The 22,031-nt window shown below is 42.9% G+C and overlaps 1 protein-coding gene across 1 annotated transcript in view; it reads left to right on the forward strand.

The window, feature by feature from the left end:
• The window catches only part of fbxl17 (F-box and leucine-rich repeat protein 17), a 224,112-nt gene that overhangs the window by 140,541 nt on the left and 61,540 nt on the right, over positions 1-22,031 (forward strand). Inside the window, exon 9 of the mRNA XM_037097161.1 lies at positions 13,995-14,071. Coding sequence (XP_036953056.1) covers positions 13,995-14,071 — 77 coding nt within the window. The remainder of the gene's footprint in view (positions 1-13,994; positions 14,072-22,031) is intronic.

Genomic DNA, 22,031 nt, shown 5'->3' on the forward strand with positions numbered 1-22,031 from the left:
ACAGTCACAGCAATTCTGGGAAAAAAGCAACAAAATGTAACTTCCTGATGAGAGATAGCTGATTGATGAGTCTCTCCAGATCGTCCGGGTGGCAGCTTCTGTAGGACGCCAACCCAAAGCGTCAATATTTGATGACCTGAGTACGAGACTCAACACTCCACTGTGTTTTTCCAAGAACGTAAATTTGTTGCTTAAAGAAAAAAAGTACTGCCAAAAAGTATCTAGATCAGTTTAAAGCGATTTCATGTCCCCAGTCTCAAAAGTCTTGTTTAATACACTGAAATGTAAGTGGAGTCTGGTCAATAATAAATCAAAAGTTCTCTCTTGATATTAACGGTTCAGACAGTGTTTCCAGTGAGGGAAAAATTGGGAGAAAGTTCATATTTTTCTGCTGATTTCGCTCCAGATTCTCAGTTCAGGGATCAAAAACATGACCGATACCCAGAATTAAATCCTATGCAATTATTATTTTTTTTGTGACAAACTATTAAAGGAGATCAGTTGTTGTCATTTTTTAAAAGATAGAAATTAAACTGACTAAATGTCCTGTGGCGAGGAGGTAAAAGCGATGCTAATAAACTCTCGTGCTGTTTAGTAAAGCACCTAAACTCCCCTGCTCCCCCCTCCTCCCCCCTCCGTCTCCTCACCCATTCTCCTCTGTCCTCCTCTTGCCTAAGCTCTGTCTGCTTAGCCAGCGATAAGCCACTGGAGCGTCGCCTGGTTCAGACGGCTTCGACAAATTCACTTTGCTATCAAGCTAATAGGATTTTGTTTCTTCAGCCCATGCTAAAGATGCCATCTTTGGACATGAGGAGAAAGAGATGAGGTTTGGTGTTGAAGAGGCGTTATGAGACAAGACAGCAACTTCAAGGGGGATAAACCACTCTGCTCTCTCCCTTTCGTTTTGTTATCCTGTCTCGTCCTCTGTCCTCCCCCTCCTCCCCCTTCTCCCTCTCGTCCTCCTTCTGCGATCTCTCCCCTTCTATAGCATGAAAATCTCCTCACTTTTTCTTGGCGTGGGATCAAACGCCGCGCTCCGTTGGGAAATTCATTTAGGATTCTGGCTTATTTTCGATGGGTGTTTGGGCCAATGAGCTTGCGAGCCAAGCAACATCTGTTTTCATGAATACCTAATGGCTGTGTGTCACCAGAGTCAAACGCCTGCTCCGAGAGACGCTCCCACTGTTATTACCATCATGGTTATTTAGCCACCAGTTTCTCATTAGGATCTTTCTCTATCTCGTCCCCACGGAAGGGAACAATTGGATTAGCGGCTAGTTTTTACAGTATATGCGAGAGCCGTCTTCCTATTCTATAGATTTTTTTATTATTTTTTTTTTACATTTGTAGTGCGCCTTGTGTGTTTAATTGGTATGGTGTGATCCTTCAATATTATGATAACACCGCCGAGGGAATAGGAAGGCATTATGCGCTTTAAATCAAAGAGGATTATGCGGTGATAATATCCAGGAGGAGTAGGTGTTAGGAATGTAGAAATGAGGTGAGGGGAATGCCAAGACTGCTTCCATTAAACCGGATTGTTTTAGAAACTGCCAGTGTCAGTGTTTTGTGTGAAAATAGTTTCTTAGACAGCGCTGTTATTTGAGGTTCCCGTGTTAAAAGCGTTCATGTTGCTTCGGAGACAGCGGCAGGCAGGGGTCAGGTCAGTGAAGGGTCCCCAGACGTGCAGTCAGAGGTCAGAAGTTCACCCAAGCTGTGAAGACTAGTTTGATATGTGAGTGATGTAACTGAATGTCGTGGATCTGTTCACCGTATGGATCCCACCACATTGTTCGGCATGCACGTGAGCCACAGATTGATTGCATAATTTAAAACACCTGCTCTTACAATGGAGATGGGTTGAACAGTCCATCCACTGGAAACGCAGCAGAGGGCAGAGAGTGTTGTAACTTAAATAATTCACGTGGCTTGAACGGACCTTTTTGTCTTTACGGACACCGTCTGGGTGTGCACACAGTTGCCTTTTGTCAAAAAGTAGCCTGTAAACATATTTTCTGTAGATAATTGTATCATAGCATGATTTCATCTACACCATTTTAGTTTGTATGTTTTTTTTGTTTTTTTTAACTGGTGCTCCTAAATAATGTGCTGGTGCACCTTAATGAAAAAGGTTAGGCAGAACAGGGTGAATACTGTGAAAGCTTAGACTGGAGTCCTGCATCCTAAAATGTTGTGCACATATCTATCAGAGAAAGATAGTGGTTCTGCCTACCACTGTGATTTAACGTCACATTAAGCAAAATATCAAAACAGCTAAATAAAAATGTCTTAAATTAGCTGGAGACTCTTTAAGGTCGTTGTTAATAGCATCACTTCATCTGGCCCATGAATGGGGTCCTTCATCCTTCTTAATTTAACAACCGAGAATTGAATATTTTAGATATTTTAAACATAGAACATCTTAAATGTTGTTTTCATTTAAGACCATGAGCAAAAGTCGGCTACATCCGCCATTCCGGTGCTCCGAAAAATAATCCATTTGGTGACACAAAACAGCGATACGATCAGATCTTTGGGTTTTGTGATCCGTTGCTCCCACCCCTGACAGATAGTCCCCCTTTTGTGGTTGACTTATTGCCCAGTGCTGTTACCTCATCTCGGCGTCATCTGGAGCTCTGTTTTTTTCCTGGAACAACATTTTCCAACTTAGCGATAGTATGCGCTGTATGTGTATGCATGTGTGGTATTGTGGTATTGATGATTGTTACACTAGACATGTTGAACCAGTTTCATGGACGACCTAGCGTCTCGTAAAGTGATGAGACAGAGTGTGACGATGCGATCTGGCATAGCTGTGGTCGTAATGCGGTTGTCGCGCTCCATCCTCTCTCTTCTTTCACACCCTTTTTTTTTTTCTCTCTCCTGTGCTTTCTTCGCTTCTGGTCCCCCTCGCCTTCTCTTGCGCTTTCTGTACATTCTGCTCATACATTTTTTTTTTCTTCTTCTTCTTTCTGTGAATCACACTTTTTGTCTAGGGGCTAATGTACTCATGTCAGCTCACTCTCAGTGGGGAAAAATATGAAGTATTGTAACTTTTGAGGAGAAAGGTACTGTACAGCCTCAGTGCCAGAAGCCACATTGTGTGCAAAAGGAAAATAGAGGATGACTGAAGCCACAGTGGAAAGCAAGCATTTTCTCCCATCGATCAGCCTCCCTGTCCAGTTCGGTATCTACTGTGTCTGCTCTCGCTGGGTCTTTAGAACAGTGTGGGTCCATTGATTAAGCTTTGTCATCCCGGTGTGTGTGCTGGTGAACCAGTGATCCTAATGAAGCTGAGTCCATCCAGCCGAGCTGCAGGAGCAGAGAGCAGCAACACCGGGAAAATGCAACAGCTCATTCGTTCTCAACGGGAGCCGACATGTGAAGCAGGTTCAGCGTAATTAAAGCTGGTCTGCGTAATTGAAGTATTCCTCTCTCTATCGTGGTAGCGAGGAAATTACATGCCGCAATATGACTTGTTGGGCCATTGTACAGAATTTGTTGTGGTATAATTCAGTGGCCCTCCCACCCTCCCATCCTCACTTCCTCCTGTCCTCCCCATTCCATCTTCATCCCCTTTTCTCCCTTCCTCTTCATATCCATTAGCCTAATGAACACCCTCCAATTTCCTGCCACCGGGACAAACACGCTTCACATATTGTTCGCTCTTCTTTTTTCTGTGTTTATGCATGTCCAAGTGGCAAACACACACACACAAGCACACACACACACACACTCCTGCATGTGTGTGCCGTGTTTGCATGTACGTTTGACAGTGAAAATGGGCAGAAGAGAATGCGTTCGTAAGCTCTCATTAAAATAGATGGCGGTAATCAAAGTGCAGAGCAATTAGCCATGGCTGAGTGGGCGGAGGGCGTACACTGTGTGTTACCATGTGCCACTGTGTCAGTCCTATTGGTAAACATCGTGATAGTTCACCCCTCTCTGCATGTGGTTACAGAGCAGTGGCGTTTACAGTGTGCTGCCCTGAGGGGCACGCTCACCTCAATTCATCACATTCACACTGGCTGTTTTTCTTTAGTGCCTGCAACAAGATTCAGTTATTAGCTGTTGTAGTTATTGGTTGTATCATCTGCCCCGGAGAAATCTCATTTAATCACAGTGAAATGCTTTTGGAGACTTTTTTGATTCCAGAGAAAGATGTGCCAGCTTCATTTTCCTCAACAACAAAAAAGGGTTAAGCAAAAGCAAAAAAAAAAGTAATTGTTCTGTAATTGTGTTTGCTAATAATTGAGTCCTGAAAACTTGAATAGTCTGCCTGTAATTAGCTTCTTTAAATAGTTACATAGATTATTGTCACAGCCACAAAAGAAGCATTTAAGATTTCAGGGTCTCATATTGTTTTTTAACTTTTATTTTTTTCTATTATGAAGCAGGTGTAGGTGCTTTATACATATTGGAAATGCACACAGCCTGTATTCACTCCGTGCCTGTCAGGACCTCCATGCTGTTGTAATGTCACAGCTATAGAGTCACAGCATCCAACCTCGCCCCCAGTACGGCTGTGGTTGAATAACTGATGTAGCTGATGCAGAAACAAGGTGGGCTGTGCCTGCTCAGGCCTGTGAGATCCGACCAAATGGAGCAGACTGGGCCTTTTTTGAGATGGGGACCATAAAGAGACTGTGCGGTTAGATGGAGGGTGAATAGAGGTGCTGCAGCAATGCAAAGTATATGAAAGCCAATGTGTTTCTTGAACATTATAGCATGTAAACATTTCCAAGTCGACTCCCAAATTTTGGAAGTTAGAACATATGAGCACATCACTTGTGGTTAACATGTATAATGTAATTGTAATGTTCCGGTGTGAATCCAGCTGGAAATGATTGATGCAGGACAGCTTCTGCTCTCTCTATTCTATCACTTCCTCACTAGTTTGAGAACAATATTAATTTAATGTCAAAAGTGACTTCATTAGAACTAAAATAGAGGTTCTCTTTTGTATCTGTTTTTAGGGTGCAAACCAAAGATGCATTCTGTAAATTAAATTTTCTTCAAAATCAAAAACCACAAGCCTATTGTGGATTCCGTAATCAGATATGTACACAGTCCTTTCAGCATGCAAAGAAGTTTCAGGGATTTTCTCCCCCTTCTCTACCTGACTGCATGTTTCAAAGAAAAGACAGGCGCAGAGAAAGCAGTTGCATCATATTCCCCATAGTGACATCTATCATGGGCAACCGGCTCTAACCTAACTGTTCGTCTCACTTGGGCAGAGCTCCACTAACCTTCTCTCCACACACACGCACGCACGCACGCACGCACGCACGCACGCACGCACGCACGCACGCACGCACGCACACACACACACACACTCGCAAAAGCACAGACACCACTGTGTCAACTCAGACCCGAGGCTGTGAGTGTTATCGCCATCTGCCATGGGGCAGTACTCATCTTCTCCTGAGTTATTTATTGTGTTATGGCTGCAGTGGGTTGACCGTGGCGGCAGATAGGGGCATGGCAGTGCTTTACAGAACACGCTTGTTCATTTACAGGTGAGTGTCTCACTTGCATGCCCTCGGGGGTGGGATGAACCTGCCAGATGAAGAAAGTGTGGGAGACAGGGGTTTTGTTTTTTCTGCCATCAGCACGGAACCCTCTACATCACAGAGGCCCATCAGCGTTGGCAAGGCAACAGGCTGTCCATTTGGATGAGCTCAAAGTGAATAACTGCCACTTAACCTCACAAAGTGGTTAGTTGGCTTTTCCCTCTGGTTTTGGATGGACAAGTCAACAGGCTAGCGAGTGACAGGTGAATTTGTTGTATGTTATTGCACACGATATCACTGTATACCTCGAGAGCCACTGGGTGAGCTACTGCTGCGTCTTTACTGAATCTTGTGCCGATCGTGGAGCACTAGAAGAGTTTTGCTCTGTGATTATTGCTCTTCTTAAAGTGCCGCTGAGGGAAAAAAAAAAAAAAGTGCTCCAGGCATCTAAAGAAACCCAACCTTCACTGAGGACGAGAGGAGACAGCAGCACATATAACAGCCTCTGCTTTCCGTTAACTGCTTTGGCCTGTAAAGTGTGCTCGTTCAGTGCTCCCCCTATCCCTTCCCAGCCAAGCACAAAAAGCACAGGTTGGACAGGAAAGCTGAGCATGATGGGCATTTATGGCTCCAGTTATGACCCCATCGGCACTTTTTTTTTTTTTTTTTTTTGAGCGGGCCGATGACAAGCCGCTGGAATGCCCTGCCATTTTGCCCGAGTCGTTTGAAAACATGATTAACAGCGGCGGAACACAATAGGAATGTGATTCTCATTTGAGCGGTTGGTACGGCAGGCTGGCCTGGGAAATCATCCAGGCCCTAATTGCTGAAGCAGACCCTGATTCAGGCGGCTGGAACTTACATACACTCACACAAAAAACAAGCACTCTATCAGATGGAGATAAAAAATATTGCAGCCTTGAACTCTGGATGTCAAATTTTGCATTTAGTAAACAAATCATGCAAGCACTCTGTGTCAAGAGGCTGCGGTCCTAAGTGGGAGCTTTTGATAATGTGTGAATGTTTGCAGAGGTCTGTTGTGAGTTGTATTTGCTTATTACGTTTTTTTATTATCAAATGTTACTTATTTTACCATCAAACTCCTCTCAAAGTGAATGTAAAACAAAGACACAGAAATGAAAGATGCAGATGTTGAAGGTTTTGTAACTGATTTCCATCAACACACATTTCACAAGATACAGAATAAATGATAAATACAGACTTGATAATTGCTGTGATAGATTTGTTTATCTAGAGCATTGTTTAGCTTTGTAGAAGTTGTCCTTCTGTCTGTAGTTGAATAACTTTTGCCAGCAAACGGCTTCTTCGGGATAAGAAAATAAAAGAGAGATACCGAACGATCTCCTCACTGGTACCTCCTTGAGAACACGATTTTAATTACATCCCAAATAAACAGCAGAACAACAGTCCAAGTCTGCACATATTGTCAGAGGGTCAGCAATTTCCAAAGCAATGAAGTGATGAATGATGTTCCCTCTCATTCAATAAAACCTGTATTGCTCCATTTTAAGATTGTTGCTTTTCTTCAGTACGGAAGTATTTGCTTACTGAAGGGCTCTTCTGAGGTATTGGATATTTTTATATCCATTTATATTTGCCCAATGAAAAAAAAGTCTTAAATTTTTTTTTTTTTTTTTTTTGTGTCCAGAGGATTCCAGAAACTCAGTGTTGCACATCGTCTGAGGAAGCACAGCCCCGCTTCCTTACACTTGTGTATGGATTTATGGACGATATAAAGAAAATTTACAGCGAGAATCATTTTGCAAGAGCGTTCTCCTCAGAAGTATAAACCCTCGTCTTGCCTTTCTCTCCTCCTCTCTGCTGCTCCGCCCTTCCATTTCATTAAGTCTAAAGACGGCCGTGGAAGTCTGAAGTCTCGTCCGTCACCGCCGCTGCCTCCTCCTCCTCCTCCTCCTCCTCCTCCTCCTCCTTTTATGTTTTCAACCTCTCCCCAGACCTTCAACTGCTTTTCTTTCTACATTTCATGCTTACTTTCTTTCACTTTTTCGACCTCTTCTCTCAAAAATCATCCATTTCTATTTCCCTGCTCCCTTTGTGTGGCCAGACAGCCGTGTAATTGTGGACCGTGTGAGGAGCGGGGATGAGCACCATACTACTGTACCTACCTACAGCCATTCTCCCAGCAGCGTCTTTGTTCCTGTTCCATTGTGATCGGCTAGCTAAAGAGAAGCGCTACACATGTTGTTTGGCTAGAAGACTGCCTGCAGTCTTTGTGATAAATACGGACCTCAGTTTCTCTCAAGTATTGTTACTATTCTTCCTCTTGCCGCCTGTCTGTTTGGATACCTCTGGCTGCGCTGCATAAAAGAAGATTAGCTTCACCTCTGAGAGACACATGCACGCATTCGCACAAGCATAAACTGCACACACTGCCAAAATGAGACCCACAAACATTGGGTTGTCCCTCAGTCCCTTTGTCCCCTCTTTTTTGGTCCCCCATCTCTTGGTTGAGACTAGCTTCAGACCCTTTCCAGTTTGCTGTCGCTCAACAAAGTGTTTGTTCCACAGAGAGCATTTTTGTGGCGCTAATTAACTCATTTTAAACCACTGGACATGTGCTGGACTCAGTCAGAATGGTAATTCATGGATTATGATAACAAACAATGCTTTATGAGCACTCAGTAGCTCACCTGGTAGAATGCCTGCTACCGTGTACATGCATGTCTTGGGAAATCCTGAAAATACACTAGCTGTCATCACTGCGGTGGCATCTCCCCACAGTATCTGCATGTTTGAATGCATGCTGTCCTAAGTTTACCTTTATTTTCTTTGGACAAAGATGTCAAAAAAAGCAAACAAAAACAAACAGAAAAATGTGAAATACACAAGTGCTTACTTAATGAGACCAGACACTTTACATAGATATCCTGGGTGTGCAAAGGACCCAGATGTTTGCCAGAGGTGTGTCAGGAATGTTAGAACTGTTGTCACTAGTACTGATTAATCAATATTATTTTTATGTTTTATTTTGACCCTCTATAAGTGACCTGTAGTTGGTATTGTGATGCTCATTGCCAAGCAATTAATGAATTGTCTCTTTTGGCCTGTTGCAATCCAAATAAACACAAAAAGCCACAAATATTGTTTTAAAAAGGACATTGTGTTGAATTGAAATTAAAAATCCACTAGAATGAAATGACAGAATGTATCTTGTGTGTTTTCCGTAGATTGATGCAACACAAACAGCAGCTTTGATACTGAAAACGACTGTAGTTTTTTTTTCTTAATTAGAGCCTTGTGTTGATTGTGCGGCGGTCAAAGGACGCTAGAAAACGCAAACAAATAGAAATGGAAAAGAAAATAACAGTAATTAGGACACAGTGCACTTTGGAAATCTTCAAAAGACATAAAATGTTTCTAATTTAAAGTAAGACCGTTGCAACAAGCTCATCAGAGGAGATTAAGTTTGATCAAACAGTGAGCTGGGATTAAGGGCTGATCACTAGGCTTTGTCAAGGTTTAACCTCTGGTTGTACAGCAAAACGCACGCGCGCACACACACACACACACACACACACACACACACACACACACACACACACACACACAAATACAAAACAGTCAAAGGCCTGTTGTCCTACAAAGGGAAGGAGTACAGAGCTCAGATAGGAGAGGTAATCTTCAGGTCGCTTGATGTTTTTCTGAGTGCTAATCCTGTTTTTATTTTCTTCTGTCTCAAATACTGGTCAAGGCTGTAGAAACGGCCACACTACAGTAGACTGTAGTGGTAGTCTTATTTTTCAAAGGCTTTGCCAGTTTCCGTAGATGTTGGTCACTTAATGGAGCTCCATGCTGCAAGGCTGAAGGGGAAGAAGGGAGCTTCATCACTGCTGAAATCCCTAACCTTCACCTCAGTTCAGATATGAATTAATCCCACTGATAATGGCTGCCTTAAATTTATTATTATTCAATATGAAATTCTCAGACTTGTTAAAAAGAAACCTCTAAATGTTGCTCTTCAGTGCATACACTATAGATACCATTTTAATAAGATGAACTATGTTGATTTTATTTATGTAAACAAGTTATAATGAGGCCACAGTAGTTTCTAAAGACCTGAAATTACTTGCAGTAAGCTAATGTAGTGTTGGATGGCAGCGAGCAGAGGTTTGGGCAAATGTGGCCCAAGAGCGAATTTAATTCCGGGAAATAAAAATGGATGTTTGTAACAAAAACATCTCGGCTTCTCACTTGAATGGCATTTCCACCTTAATGTACACTACTTAGCTTGTTATACCTGTGGGCCTCATTTACATGTAAAGTCCCCAGAAAATATTCTTTAATCACGAGCTAAATTGACGACGACGCAGTTGCCATGGCTTCAGAGTTACATTATTGAATTTTCTCCTTAAAAACGCTAATGGAAGAGCAATTACGGATCAGCAATGCAAATGACTTTATTTTTCTCCTGATGCTATGAAAATATATAGCTGCATCTGCACCTCTGCACCTCCTAAAGGTCTTTCAGAGAGATTACTGAATTACTTCCTGTTGCAGTCCCTCTGCAGAATCTTACCTTTGGTCCTGAGTATTCATTTCCTCTGCAGAGGAGGTTATGTTTTCAGCCACGCTCGTTTGGTTGTTGGTTGGTCGGTTGATCAGCAGGATTACACAAAAAATACTGGACTGATTTTTCACAAAACTTGGATGGAGGATGTGTCTCTGCCCAGAAGAGACCCCATTGGCTTTTGGACTAATCCTTATCATCTGTAACTCAATAAAGCACCTAAAGATCTTAAAAACGGATCACATATAACGTAACCTTTCTCGTCTTTCGAGTATAAGAAGCAAAGAATCCTTGAGTGCGGAGTCGAACAAAGGCCACGTTCTTTGGCAGGCAGCATTAGCCGGCTGGCGAGAACACAAAATTAAATATGAAAGATGTTTCAGGGGTTAAGCAAAGTCTTCAAGGTCCAGTTGAGCGGGTCCAGCAATTCAATTTGGATAGAAAAATGAGCGCAGGACTTTTTTGAGAAATACCCCCCGAGAACCGCACCAAAGTTTGATTCTGTTTGTGTGCGACTGAGAGAATGAGATAGAGCGTGGAGTGACAGTTTTATTGTTTACCTCTAGCTGTTTGTGCCGACAGCGTGGTGACAGCGAGCCAAACACACACTGACCCCTGATGAGGCTTCGCTCCCCTTAGCTCTCTCTCTCTCCCTCTCTCTCTCTCTCTCTCCCTCTCTCTCTCTCTCTCTCTCTCTCTCTCTCCCTCCCTCCCTCTCTCTCTCTCTCTCTCTCTCTCTCTCTCTCTCTCTCTCTCTCTCTCTCTCTCTCTCTCTCTCTCTCTCTCTCTCCCTCCCTCTCTCTCTCTCTCTCTCTCTCTCTGTCTCTCATGCCTGACGGTTACACTAATTGCTTAAACATGCGCTACCTCCATCGTCATGGCAACTGTTTTATTGTCATTTTATTGAAAAGAAATTGCGGCCTTGAGCTGTATATTAGCTCGCTACACAACTGTAACAAAATGCTTTCTCTGGACCTTTTTTTTTTTTTTTAAAAGCATCAATAATGTTTAGTGTGAGAACGTCTCCGTGGCAGCAGACTTTTCTCGCCTTATTCACTTGTCATCATCATTTACCACTCATCCGCTCGCACGCTCTCGTCTCTGCTCATTTTTCTGTTATTGTTCTAACTGATGCTAATTAACCTTCCCCTCGACTTCCCCTTCATTTTTTGTCATCTCGTACCGTCTGCCTCCTCGCCTCCTCCGCTTATTCTCTCGTCGCCTCGCTTCATTTTGTACCTCTCCCGAATGTGCGCTCTCTCCCTCTCGCTTTTCTGACACGTCTTCCTGTCGTGTTTTTCTTTCTCGGTCTTACTTCCGTTCCTGCACCTCACCTTGTATCCTCATCATTATGGTCCTGCACTTTCTCTCGACACTTCATCAGATGCTGCTACTCATCCGTTTTCCCAATCTTCTATCCATCCATCCATCCATCTATCCATCCATCCCACCCGCCTGCATCCCTCTTTTCATCCTCCATTCACTATGTTCCTCCTTCTTTTTCTTTCTACAAAGTCCTTCTCTTTCACTTCTCATTCCTCCCTGTTTCAGCCACACCAGCAGCTTCTTCTACTCGACCACCTTTGCTGTGCCGTTGACTTGCTCGTTTCGCCCTGCATCCTAATATTCTCCTGTCACCGTTATCTCCTCCACATCGCCTCTGTCTCAATGCTCAGTATGCACAAGGCGTCCGACCGGGGCTTTTGTCACAGGCTCTGTACATTATTGAAAGCGAGCGGATCACTAATTCATGTCAGCTGAGCCTTGTGGGGTTTGAGTGGAGGTGGGTGGGAGCTTGTTGCTTCTTGAAGGCCCTTTCATGTGACGTGAACCCTGCCTCAGCCATCACCATCCCACACCTCTGCCGCGTCCTCCCTCGTCTCCTCCGCTGTCTCTCTGTCCTCTCATTTTCGACTCGGTCCGGCCTTATTACGGCCTCCTGCTCTTTCTTCTTCTTCTCCCTTGTTTCCACAGCTCTCGCGTCTCTGTCCAACCTCTAACCACTGTAAAGATATTTCCACTCACTCCCACTACACCCGCTTTCCATCCATCCTCACTCCCTCCCCTCACTCATTGATGTCTGATCTAATTGCTTTTGCTCTGACCCTGGGCACAGTGTAACAAGCTCCCAGAGGATACGCTCCGCCTCGTCCTTCGTCGCTGCACTTTCTTTCTTTCTTTCTTTCTTTCTTTCTTGCTTTCTTTCTTTCTTTTTTTTCCTGTTTCCTCACCAACTCCTGCCGTTGCATTCATTCATTAGCAGCTATAATGTCGTAGCCCAAAGACACACAGTGCGATATTTTGATCCCGCTGGCTTAACTGAATGTAATCTAAGGCCCGGCCAGAGCACAAGGGATGGATCAGGAATGACAAATAGCAACAAGTTGTTTTTTTTGTTTTTTCCTGTTTTCAGGAGTGGAGTTTTTCTTATAGATGGCCACGAAGAGAGAGAAAGGGACAGTGAAAGGTAGAAAAATACAACCTGATAACATGGAGAGACTCGCAGTGCCACAGGGTCTAATAGAATATGTGAAATATGAAGATGCAGCCCAGTTCCGGTGCACATTTTAACAGCTTCGGCTCCGGTCGCATACAGGGAATTTTTTAAAATATGACACACATTTTAACTTTTTCTCCCACTGGCACCTCTTCCTCCTTGATCCCAAAGTGTGATATGTCACACATTAAGTGAGATCCACGAATTGTGTCACCTTAAATGAAACACGCTAGCAAACCCATGCTTTGTTTAGAGAGGGAAACTCCTCCGTATTGAATTCCCGGTTCCCTTCATTCTATTTTTTCCGCGCCCGTTTGCCAGTGAGTGTGTCTTAAATCATGACAGAGAAGAAGCTCGGATTCTCACAAGTCCTCACGCATCGCGCTCGGCCCATGGTGAGATAAGCCAGCGGATGGTGGGTGAATATCAGCCACGCATCACAAAATACCCTCAGTCTTTCCATCATATTGTGCAAAGCTGTACGAGCGCAGTTCTTCGTGACACCAGAACTTGATGTTGTTCTCTGAATCACGGGTTCAACATCACAACTTCTTTCCCCCTAGCTTGTCTTTCACGTTAATGCGAGGGGCATAGTGTGTGTGTGTGTGTGTGTGTGTGTGTGTGTGTGCGTGTATTCTTGTCTCATAAATATTCATGATTGAACACTAGCATAAAGATCAAAACTCTTTCTCCTGAAGGTTAATAGGTCAAATGCGTTGATCAAAATCTAGTTGTTGCACACACTCCTCTCATTAGAGGCATTTAAAGAGAATCATTTGATACAGATACTCTGAGCTCCCCCTTAGCCCTCCCTAGTGTACACACTCTCTCACTCGCTCTCTCTCTCACACACACACACACACACACACACACACACACACACACACACACACACACACTCAGGAACCCATGCACACACACATGCACACACGCTCTCTGTGGGTGCTGTGGGCTGAGGCAGTGGGCTGAATGCAGATATCCCTCTTTGAAGTAAGCAAGCTTATTTTATATATATATATATATATATATATATATATATATATATATATATATATAATATATAATGTGTGTGTGGGTGTGTGCGCACAAATACACACACGTATACTCCCGCTGCGTCGGTGCATGCTTCTTTAATCAGATCAGGTGTTTAATTATTAATGTGTGTGTTAAAAGAAGCAGAGGCAGGATATGTGAACAGTTATGACCCTGCAGCTGTACTGTTTAACCTTTACTTTGGAATAATCCCGTGCGTGCATGCGTGTGTGTGTTCGCGTGTTGTGCAGCAGAGGGAGTTTAAGACAAAAAGAAAAAAGCGGGCTGAATGCGCACACGCGGGGCAAAATTGCCTTCAAGCCCAAGTGAAACGCAATATACAGAACGTCGACGTCTCAGGTGACACTTTAAGCATTTGCTGTGTTTCTGTCTCTCTCCGTAGGTGCGTGGAAATCATCGCCAAGGAGGGGAGAAGTCTGAAAGAGCTCTATCTCGTGTCTTGTAAAATCACAGACCACGGTAGGATACTTTCGAATCACTATCCCTATGTTGCAGTCAACCTCCAACATTATTATCATAACCATTATTACCCGCAGTCACCACCGTGATTCAGGACTCATTTGATTTTTACGACTCAGCCCTTCTGAGACTTGCAAACAGTAAAAATATTATTGAAAAGTTTCACACAGAATAAAGTAATGTTCGCCCGATCTCCTTGGTGCAGTTCATAGACGCTCGTGTTGTACTTTTAGAAGTAGGAAATTTCTCCAAGTCACAGCTAGATATTGTGCGCTGGGTTTTCACAGAATATAGGAAGCTTCTATCATCTACAGCTGGAGTACTTCAGTGTTCAGCATGAATTATTTGTTTCCTTGTGTGGCCAGTGTTTGTCTGTTGAATTATTGCAGTGCCGCTTCATGCGTGTGTTTGTTCATGTGTGTACTCCTAAGACTTCCGCAAATGACAGCCTGTAGCCAACTTCTGCGTCTGTGTGGCTACTTTTTTTTTTATCCAAGAGGTAGTCAATAGAACACAGTCTGTATTTTCTGTTTGTCACTATTGTATTTCCAATCATCTTTGCAAATCAAAATTCAGACAATCCGCATTGTGCTCAGAATGCCGATCGAACCGGGATGAAGCGTATTTACTTGAGTTTGATTGTTGAGGTAAGTTTAATTTGATTTTTGATTTTTTTTTCCCCCCCATAAACTTTCGATAGCTAGAGTTTTTTGTCTGCTTTCTTTTTTTTATGTTAAGTCAGCTCACCATTGTCAGAGTGAATCTTTTCAAAATTGCCTATTCAGAATCGCACAAAGGGAGCAATGAGATATCAAACTAGCTGGTCTTCTGCTTGTTTGTCCCAATGAGTTTTCTTATGTCTTCTTTGGACTCAAGAACGTAAATAGCCTGTGCTTTTGATAGTTCTACTTTTTACCCGTTGTCTGTTAAGAAAGATTAAATTGCTTTGTTTGTTTTCTTTATATACTTGCTGTTGTCTGAATGATTGGCCTATTGAAGTTTGCACAAAGGAACTACTGAGATAAGAGACAAAAAAGGCTTTTACTTGTTAGTCCCATTGTGTTTTCTCGAGGGTTTGGAGAGCTTAGGCAGGTCAGGTGCTGCTTTTTGCATGGGCCACTGAGATGTTGTCTGAGATATTGGGATATTGGTTGACGTCAAACAGTGTTGTTTGTCTGTAATACTTTGTTCTTGTCTTAGAAAAATGGTGATTTCTGAGCGTCACCGACACCCAAAGTGAGTCTTTGTATGATTAGAGTATGATCCAGTCAGTCACAGAAAGTTTTCAAAGTCTGGAAGAACCTCTCATCACGTTTATGGGTGTCAGCTGGCTTGGACGGATGAAGTCTCTAGCGTCGTGTGTGCTCTCTGCTTCCTTGGCTGGAGAGAGACTCAAGTGGAACCCTGAAAATTGGTTTTGGCGGGTGCGGTCAGTGCACAACTGTCAAAAAAAGTGAACAGAGTGACATCTTGGAATGCAGCATCCAGTTTCAGACTTATCAGCAAACCACATCAGTGCATTTGTCCCAATGGTGTATCAGACGTTTAGAAATGTGCAGCTCCAGCCAGACTTTGCAGCTCCAGAGTTAAACATGTATCTTGTTCATGTGTATGCTACCAGTTTTTGCCCGTCCTGTGGTGGTTTTCCTAAATAGTGACAGGCAGATGGGAAAAAATGGGTAAAAGAGCCCTAATTGTCAGCTTTCCCCAGCAAAACGGCGCTCATGTCACGTGTGTCGCCACAGAGTGTAGACTTAAATGATTACCCTCTAACACGAGCTGACATTCGCTGCTGACTTCTGTGAGTTACAGTGACAATAATCACCCTGACCCCTGTGAACCTGAACCTTAACTGTGTGTGTGAAAGGTTTCGTGGGCGTGCGTCCACTGGTGCTTGATTGATGACTCCGAGATCACAATAGTACATTAAACCATGAACACACAACCAACCCCCTCTGTATATCCCCCTCGAACTCTGTGTTTTTCTAATCATTTTGACCAAGATGAATTGGTGATATCTGATCTTCTTCCTCCACTAATGACCCCTCTGGCCCTGTTTGGCTGATGATGGGATCTGTGTGTGTGTGTGTGTGTGTGTGTCCTTCTAGGATTGAGATGCCTGTTGTCAGAGCTCTGTGCTCTAACAAAATGATTGGTGGTTTTCCTGCTTCGGTCTCCGATAAATTAAATAACAGAAATGAGATTTTACATCAGCCAAGCTGGCCCCCATTTTTTTTTTTCCGCCCATCTCCTGTGCTAATTATTTTTATTAATGGCCTCTGTGAGTGCATTTGAGATGTCCACAAGCCTCTTACGTTTGAGTGTTCTGTTTTTTCCTGCCGGCTTTCGCTTCCTGTGCGATTTTATAGGGAGCTTGGAGGACAGACATAAAGACAGGTTTAGATGACAGAAAGAGAGAGCTAGGCAACATGTAATTTTACTCCCAGCGCAGATGGCTTTGGAGATTATTCTGCGAGGAAGAGGAAACAAATGGAAAAGGCGAGGGTAGAGCTTTTTTGGCGTAATGATCTTACTGAAAGCCCTATTAGTGCCGTGACATCTCTCTCATTCATCAAAGAACATGAAAACTAATTAGCTTAAATAGCATTCTGGTTGCATTCAAGACAGTATAAAGGCTTGCTTAAAAAAAAAAAAAAAAAAACACCTGGATTCTTCTGGAATCCAGCTGTTAGATTCGCATATTTCGTGAGATTTACACCTGTAGCTAATGATTGCTGATGAAAATCGGTCACGCTACTGGAATATTTTGATAAACCTCTAAACGCATTCCATCCAGACTCCCTTTGTCTGTATGCCTCTGTTTTCTTTGTGCTACTTAATCGTATTTTCTTACTTTTCAAGCATTTTTTCTCTCTCCCTGTCATTTTTCAAAGCTGTTAACACCCACCACACGCAAGAGTTCACATGCATCAACACTTTTATATGTGTCTATAAACCAAAATAGACTAAAGAGGCAGGGAATGTAGGCATAGAAGGTACAGTACATTCCTAGTATGAAAAGAGTACAAAGTACAAAAGTACAGCACTAGTTTGTTTTAAGGCATATTAAATAATTTACTAAGAAAACATTTCATTTAATTAACATCTTGTATTCATTAACTATGTCGATAATTTCAGTTGTACAGCTAATGACTGTACAAAAGTGAGGTCCGGGGTTTCTGAATACTGCGCATGAAATAAAGCCTCACTAATCCAACACCAAGAGTTTGGAGTCAAGTAATTCTTGGACTTGAAAAAAAGCAGAGAACCCATATGGAATTCATTTAGTATTACCCTGGGACCCAGAAATATGTAGATAATACAACTCATCTTTTCATATGGGGACCCTCCAGCTGCAGTCCATTGAGCAATTTGAAGTCCTGACCCTTTGTGTAAGAACCCCTAATCTTCAGAGTGCCCACTTATCACTGCCACTTCCACGCTTCCTGAGCCTCAAAGACACTTTCCACCACACTCCATAATTATATATTTAAATGTCCTGTTACAGTCTGGGTCTAGAAGCAGATTGAGTGAGTTTATTTTGTAAAAATCAAAACTCTGTGACTGTGACAGAGTCAACACCGGGACCCACTCAAAAAACAACTCATTTTTAAAAAAATAAAATAAGTAAGGATAAACAGGCCACTCCAAATCTCATGAGTTAGCGAGTTCAGTTGAAAATAGTTTGAGAGAATGTTAAGGAAGTTTGATAAAGTAAATAAAATGTAAAAACTCTTCCAGTGCCTTAGAAAATAGCATGCAGTCTTTCACCTTAAATGGTAACAGGTAACATTTATATAGTGCTTCGTCCACACTTGTTCAGTGTTTACGTTGCCCATTGGCTCAGTGGTCTATGCCTACACTAGTGGATCGAACCACCAGCCCTGTGATCAGTGGATGACCCGCTCCATGTTCTGAGCCACAGCAGCCTGCGGAGGGGGAGATCGGATTGTGCTGAAGGTTGCAGGTGAAAGAAGGGAATTATGTGAATGTATAGAACAGATGTGTCAAGTTCTCGCTTTTTGTCTCTGGATAAAGCCGGCGGCCTCCAAGGGTGCAAAGTAAGCCTGGGTAGATGGACACAGTCACAGTGCTCACACAAAACGTGAGACAGTGGCTTTAAAGTCACAGGAGATTACACTTGTCCCTTTTTTTAACTATTTGTACGATAAAATAAAAAATGCAATCACTGTAATTCTTTATTCCCATGGCGTACAACCTGCGTGGTCTCAGTTTGCCCACCCCTCCCAGCAGAAATTAAAGTACCACTATAACATTGGTTTGAAAGCTGATCCCGATGAGAAACCCTACTCAGCTTCGCTCCCAGTGCTAATCAGATCTCTACGCCACCGCTGTCATCCTCCCTGTCTGACCCGAGGGCCCATACTGTATTTTCAGTACACCTGTATAGACAGTGATACCTGCTCGTCTCCTCTCACTCCGGCACTCATTGTCTGAGTGCATCTTTTGTTCCTACGTGTGTGTGATTTGCATTCACATGCATCCAATTTGTGTGGCTGCACTGTGACTTGTGTTCATCTATCTGCACTTATCTTGTCCCTTGTAGCCTACCTGCTTTATCCCGAGACAAAAAGAGAGACCTTGGCACCTCCGCTCTTTACATATGGTAATTCTCCTCTTTCACCCACACGCCTCCTCGCGATCCCTTACCTCGTCAGTCACGGCCTCCTGTATACATCTTCGTGAATACAAGATGGAGAGAGACACCTGAGGGAGAATGTATGAGTGAGAGGGAAGAAAAAAAAAGAGCAGCTTTGGTACTTTTAGAGGACTTCAAGCAGAGCTGCTATACAGTGACGAAGTGGTAGGGATTATTTCAGGCTTCAAGACTGATAGATGTCTTACTCGTTTTTTTTTTTTTTTTTGCATAGCAAATGTTCAAGGACTGGCATTTTGAATGCTTTCAAGCAACATGGACATGAAATTCTCCTGGCTGTCTCATGAGTGCACAATATTAGCACTTCCAAACGTCAAACAGACCAAATTCTGTTGAGTGTTCTGCTAAAGGCAAGTGACACATTCAGTTTCAGTCTAAATAAGTTCGTCTTTACGTTCTTTATCATGGCCATGTGACTGGACAGCATTTGGAATTTGCGACAGGCCAGTTTTGTTCTTCAAACTGGCATCTTTTTTTATAGTAGTGGCATGGATGGGGTATGACTGAGGCTTCCATCCTTGTTAGGAAATGACCAAGGTGCATCCCTACTCAAAATAAGATGTGGAGAATGCTTCGAACGTTATTACATTGTCAAACAGTTTCAGATTTTTTAGGTCTACTCAAACAACTGCCTGCGTAGGGTGAGGCAGAGAAACCCCAAACTTGGTTACGTTGGGAAAAGATCATTCCTTGAGTTCAAATAACTATGCAAGATTCATAAGCAATGTAACTCACGTGTCACGTTACGTACACAATGCCTCTAATGTTCGCTTACTTACTTCACGTTGCTTTAAAACAAATCACTCAGGAGAAGCCTTACAAACACCCCCGCCACCTCCTCACTCCGACTTTCTCGCTCTGTATACCACTGCACTAGATCAGCCCATCAAAAGGTGATGCTAGAGGGGTAACTAGAGCAACAGACTTTGAAGCCTGGGACTAATGACCAGGCTGCTGTGTCTTATGTATCGGGGAGTGAGAACAGGCTGTAACACACAGAAATTTCTAGTTACAAGTTCTGCTGACAATCGAAAGTACCATCGGCCATACCAGATGTACTGAAGAAACAGAAACAGGGTTGACGTGACATACTTCTGTAGTATAGTTAAATTATCAAGGTGACCCTTTTATGTCAGGAATACTTGGATGTAATTATTGGGAAAATGACAATTCAAATGTGAAAAATACTTTCCGATCAACAACTCCACAACTATATTTCACCCTAATAAGAAGTGTTGACAATGACAGCCCATCTTCCAGACTGTTGTGATTGTGTTGCGTTGTTGTATAAGAAGGACTGAGCTTCTCAGATTGTGCGTTTCATTGTCATGTCCATCTGTATTTACCCATGTGTCAGCTTGTGAGATTATTGTTGTCATTCAAATTTCTGGTGTCTTATTTCTCTTATTTGATCACCCTCTCCGTAGCTCTTCACATAGTTAACATGCATCCACGCTCTTCTCCCTTTTCCCTCTTCTTTTTTTTCTTCTCCACAACACCAACCCCCCTTCCTGCTCTCTTTTCCCATCTCATCCGTCTTTCCATTCATCTTTCAGCTCGCACTTTCATCTGAGGCGCTTTACTCTAAATGTACTGAACGTTGATAAATGGGGCTTCCCTGCCCCTCCCTCTGAGCACAACCTCAAGAATGAAGAAAGTATTGCTCTATATGTGTGTATATGTGTGACCGGGTGCTTGTTTACATGCCTTTGTGAGGCACGCTTTGTGTGCTTCAATGGGGTTCCCGCGTCACTTGGGAAATTTTGATACACACTCACTCCCCGGAGTATCATAGTGCTGTTCACAATGCGAGGTTACTTAGCATAAAAGCAGCTGAAACATGGCAGTAACTATCTTACAGACAGTAAAAATGACATGTGATCCTCATGCTGCTGTATGCAGTATGATGAGGGCCGTTAGGGATACACTCAAAGCGCAAGATTTACTGTTCTAGCTTTTAACCTTAAGCCAGCATTCAGTTTTTATTATTCTGCACTATTTGTTGGATTGATGTACAAGTCAAACCCTTCAGCACAGTATCTGTTCTTGTAAGCCCCACTGGCATGGAGCCAATCTTGAAATGTCAACCAATGTTTGAAACACTGCAGTAAAGAAAATTCAGGAGAATTGAACGAGATGATCAGTAACTGTATTTGCAGGAGTCCTGATAAAACCTCACAGGGACATATCAACTATGTAAATGGTCCGTGGCTTCCGTGTGTCGGCTGTTCTCACGCATCGACTTCTTTTCCTCTTTCACATCTCCGTTTCTCTTTGTGCTCTAGTAGCGTGTGTGCTTCCTTTCCTTTGTTTGTTTGCTAAGCAGTTATTCACCACCTACAGTCTAAGTGCTGTGAAACATAATGTGATGTAAACTTAGATAGTGTAATAGCTTGTTTGCTCCTCTCTGTCTGGCATTCAGTAGGTAAATAATGTAACTCTTAGAGGAGTCGATTAAAATGCGCAGAGCGGTACGGCAGATTTATGTGGGCTGCAGAGGGGAGCGAGTCAGTCGACAATCTTTGTCTGTCTGCGTTACCGCTGTGAGTGTGGACGCGTGTGAGTGTCGACGAAGAAAAAAGGTAATGGTTTCCTAATTTGCAGTTTACTATCTGCAGGTCTATTAGTCATTTTTTTTTCCCCTGGTAATTTGGTGTTCATGAAAAACTGGCAGAGACATTTTTAGTTTTACTCAGGCTTATTAGGTTTGCTGCTGCTGTTGCCATGTTGGGACTCATTTTAAGGAAAGTAAAGAATACATCTATAAGCAGCAGGCGATAAGGTGTGTTCTTGATTAAAGCTCTGTTGTCGCTAACTTTTTTACTGCCATCTCTCATCTGCGTGTTTCTTTTCAGTCTGACTCGAATCACAACACTAAATGCAATGCGCAGATCTGATTGGCTGAGGTAGCAGCGTCAAACTGATTTACAACTCTTGCAGTAGGTCAATTTGGATTCTTGAAATCTCTTAACTTTGTCACAGTGTCACAGTTTTCTTTTAAATTGATGTTGTGATTATAAATTAATTGAAAGCTTACAGAATCTAGACTGAATCAATACTGTTGTTAAATGCTCAGTATCAACAAAACGTATGGTTTAATCTTTCGAGTTCCTCGGTCTTTGAGAGTTAAATGTTTGTTATTCACCTGGCAACCTAGATGTTGAAAAGTGTAACCATCACAACACAACTTGACAGGAGAACTACCCAGGCGCGATCCTCCTGACATCACTTCCATTAAGCGTAAAACAATGGAACCGGAGGAAACGGAGCCCGCAGGCCAGC

Source organism: Acanthopagrus latus, chromosome 5 (assembly GCF_904848185.1).
Source record: "Acanthopagrus latus isolate v.2019 chromosome 5, fAcaLat1.1, whole genome shotgun sequence".
NCBI lineage: Eukaryota > Metazoa > Chordata > Actinopteri > Spariformes > Sparidae > Acanthopagrus > Acanthopagrus latus.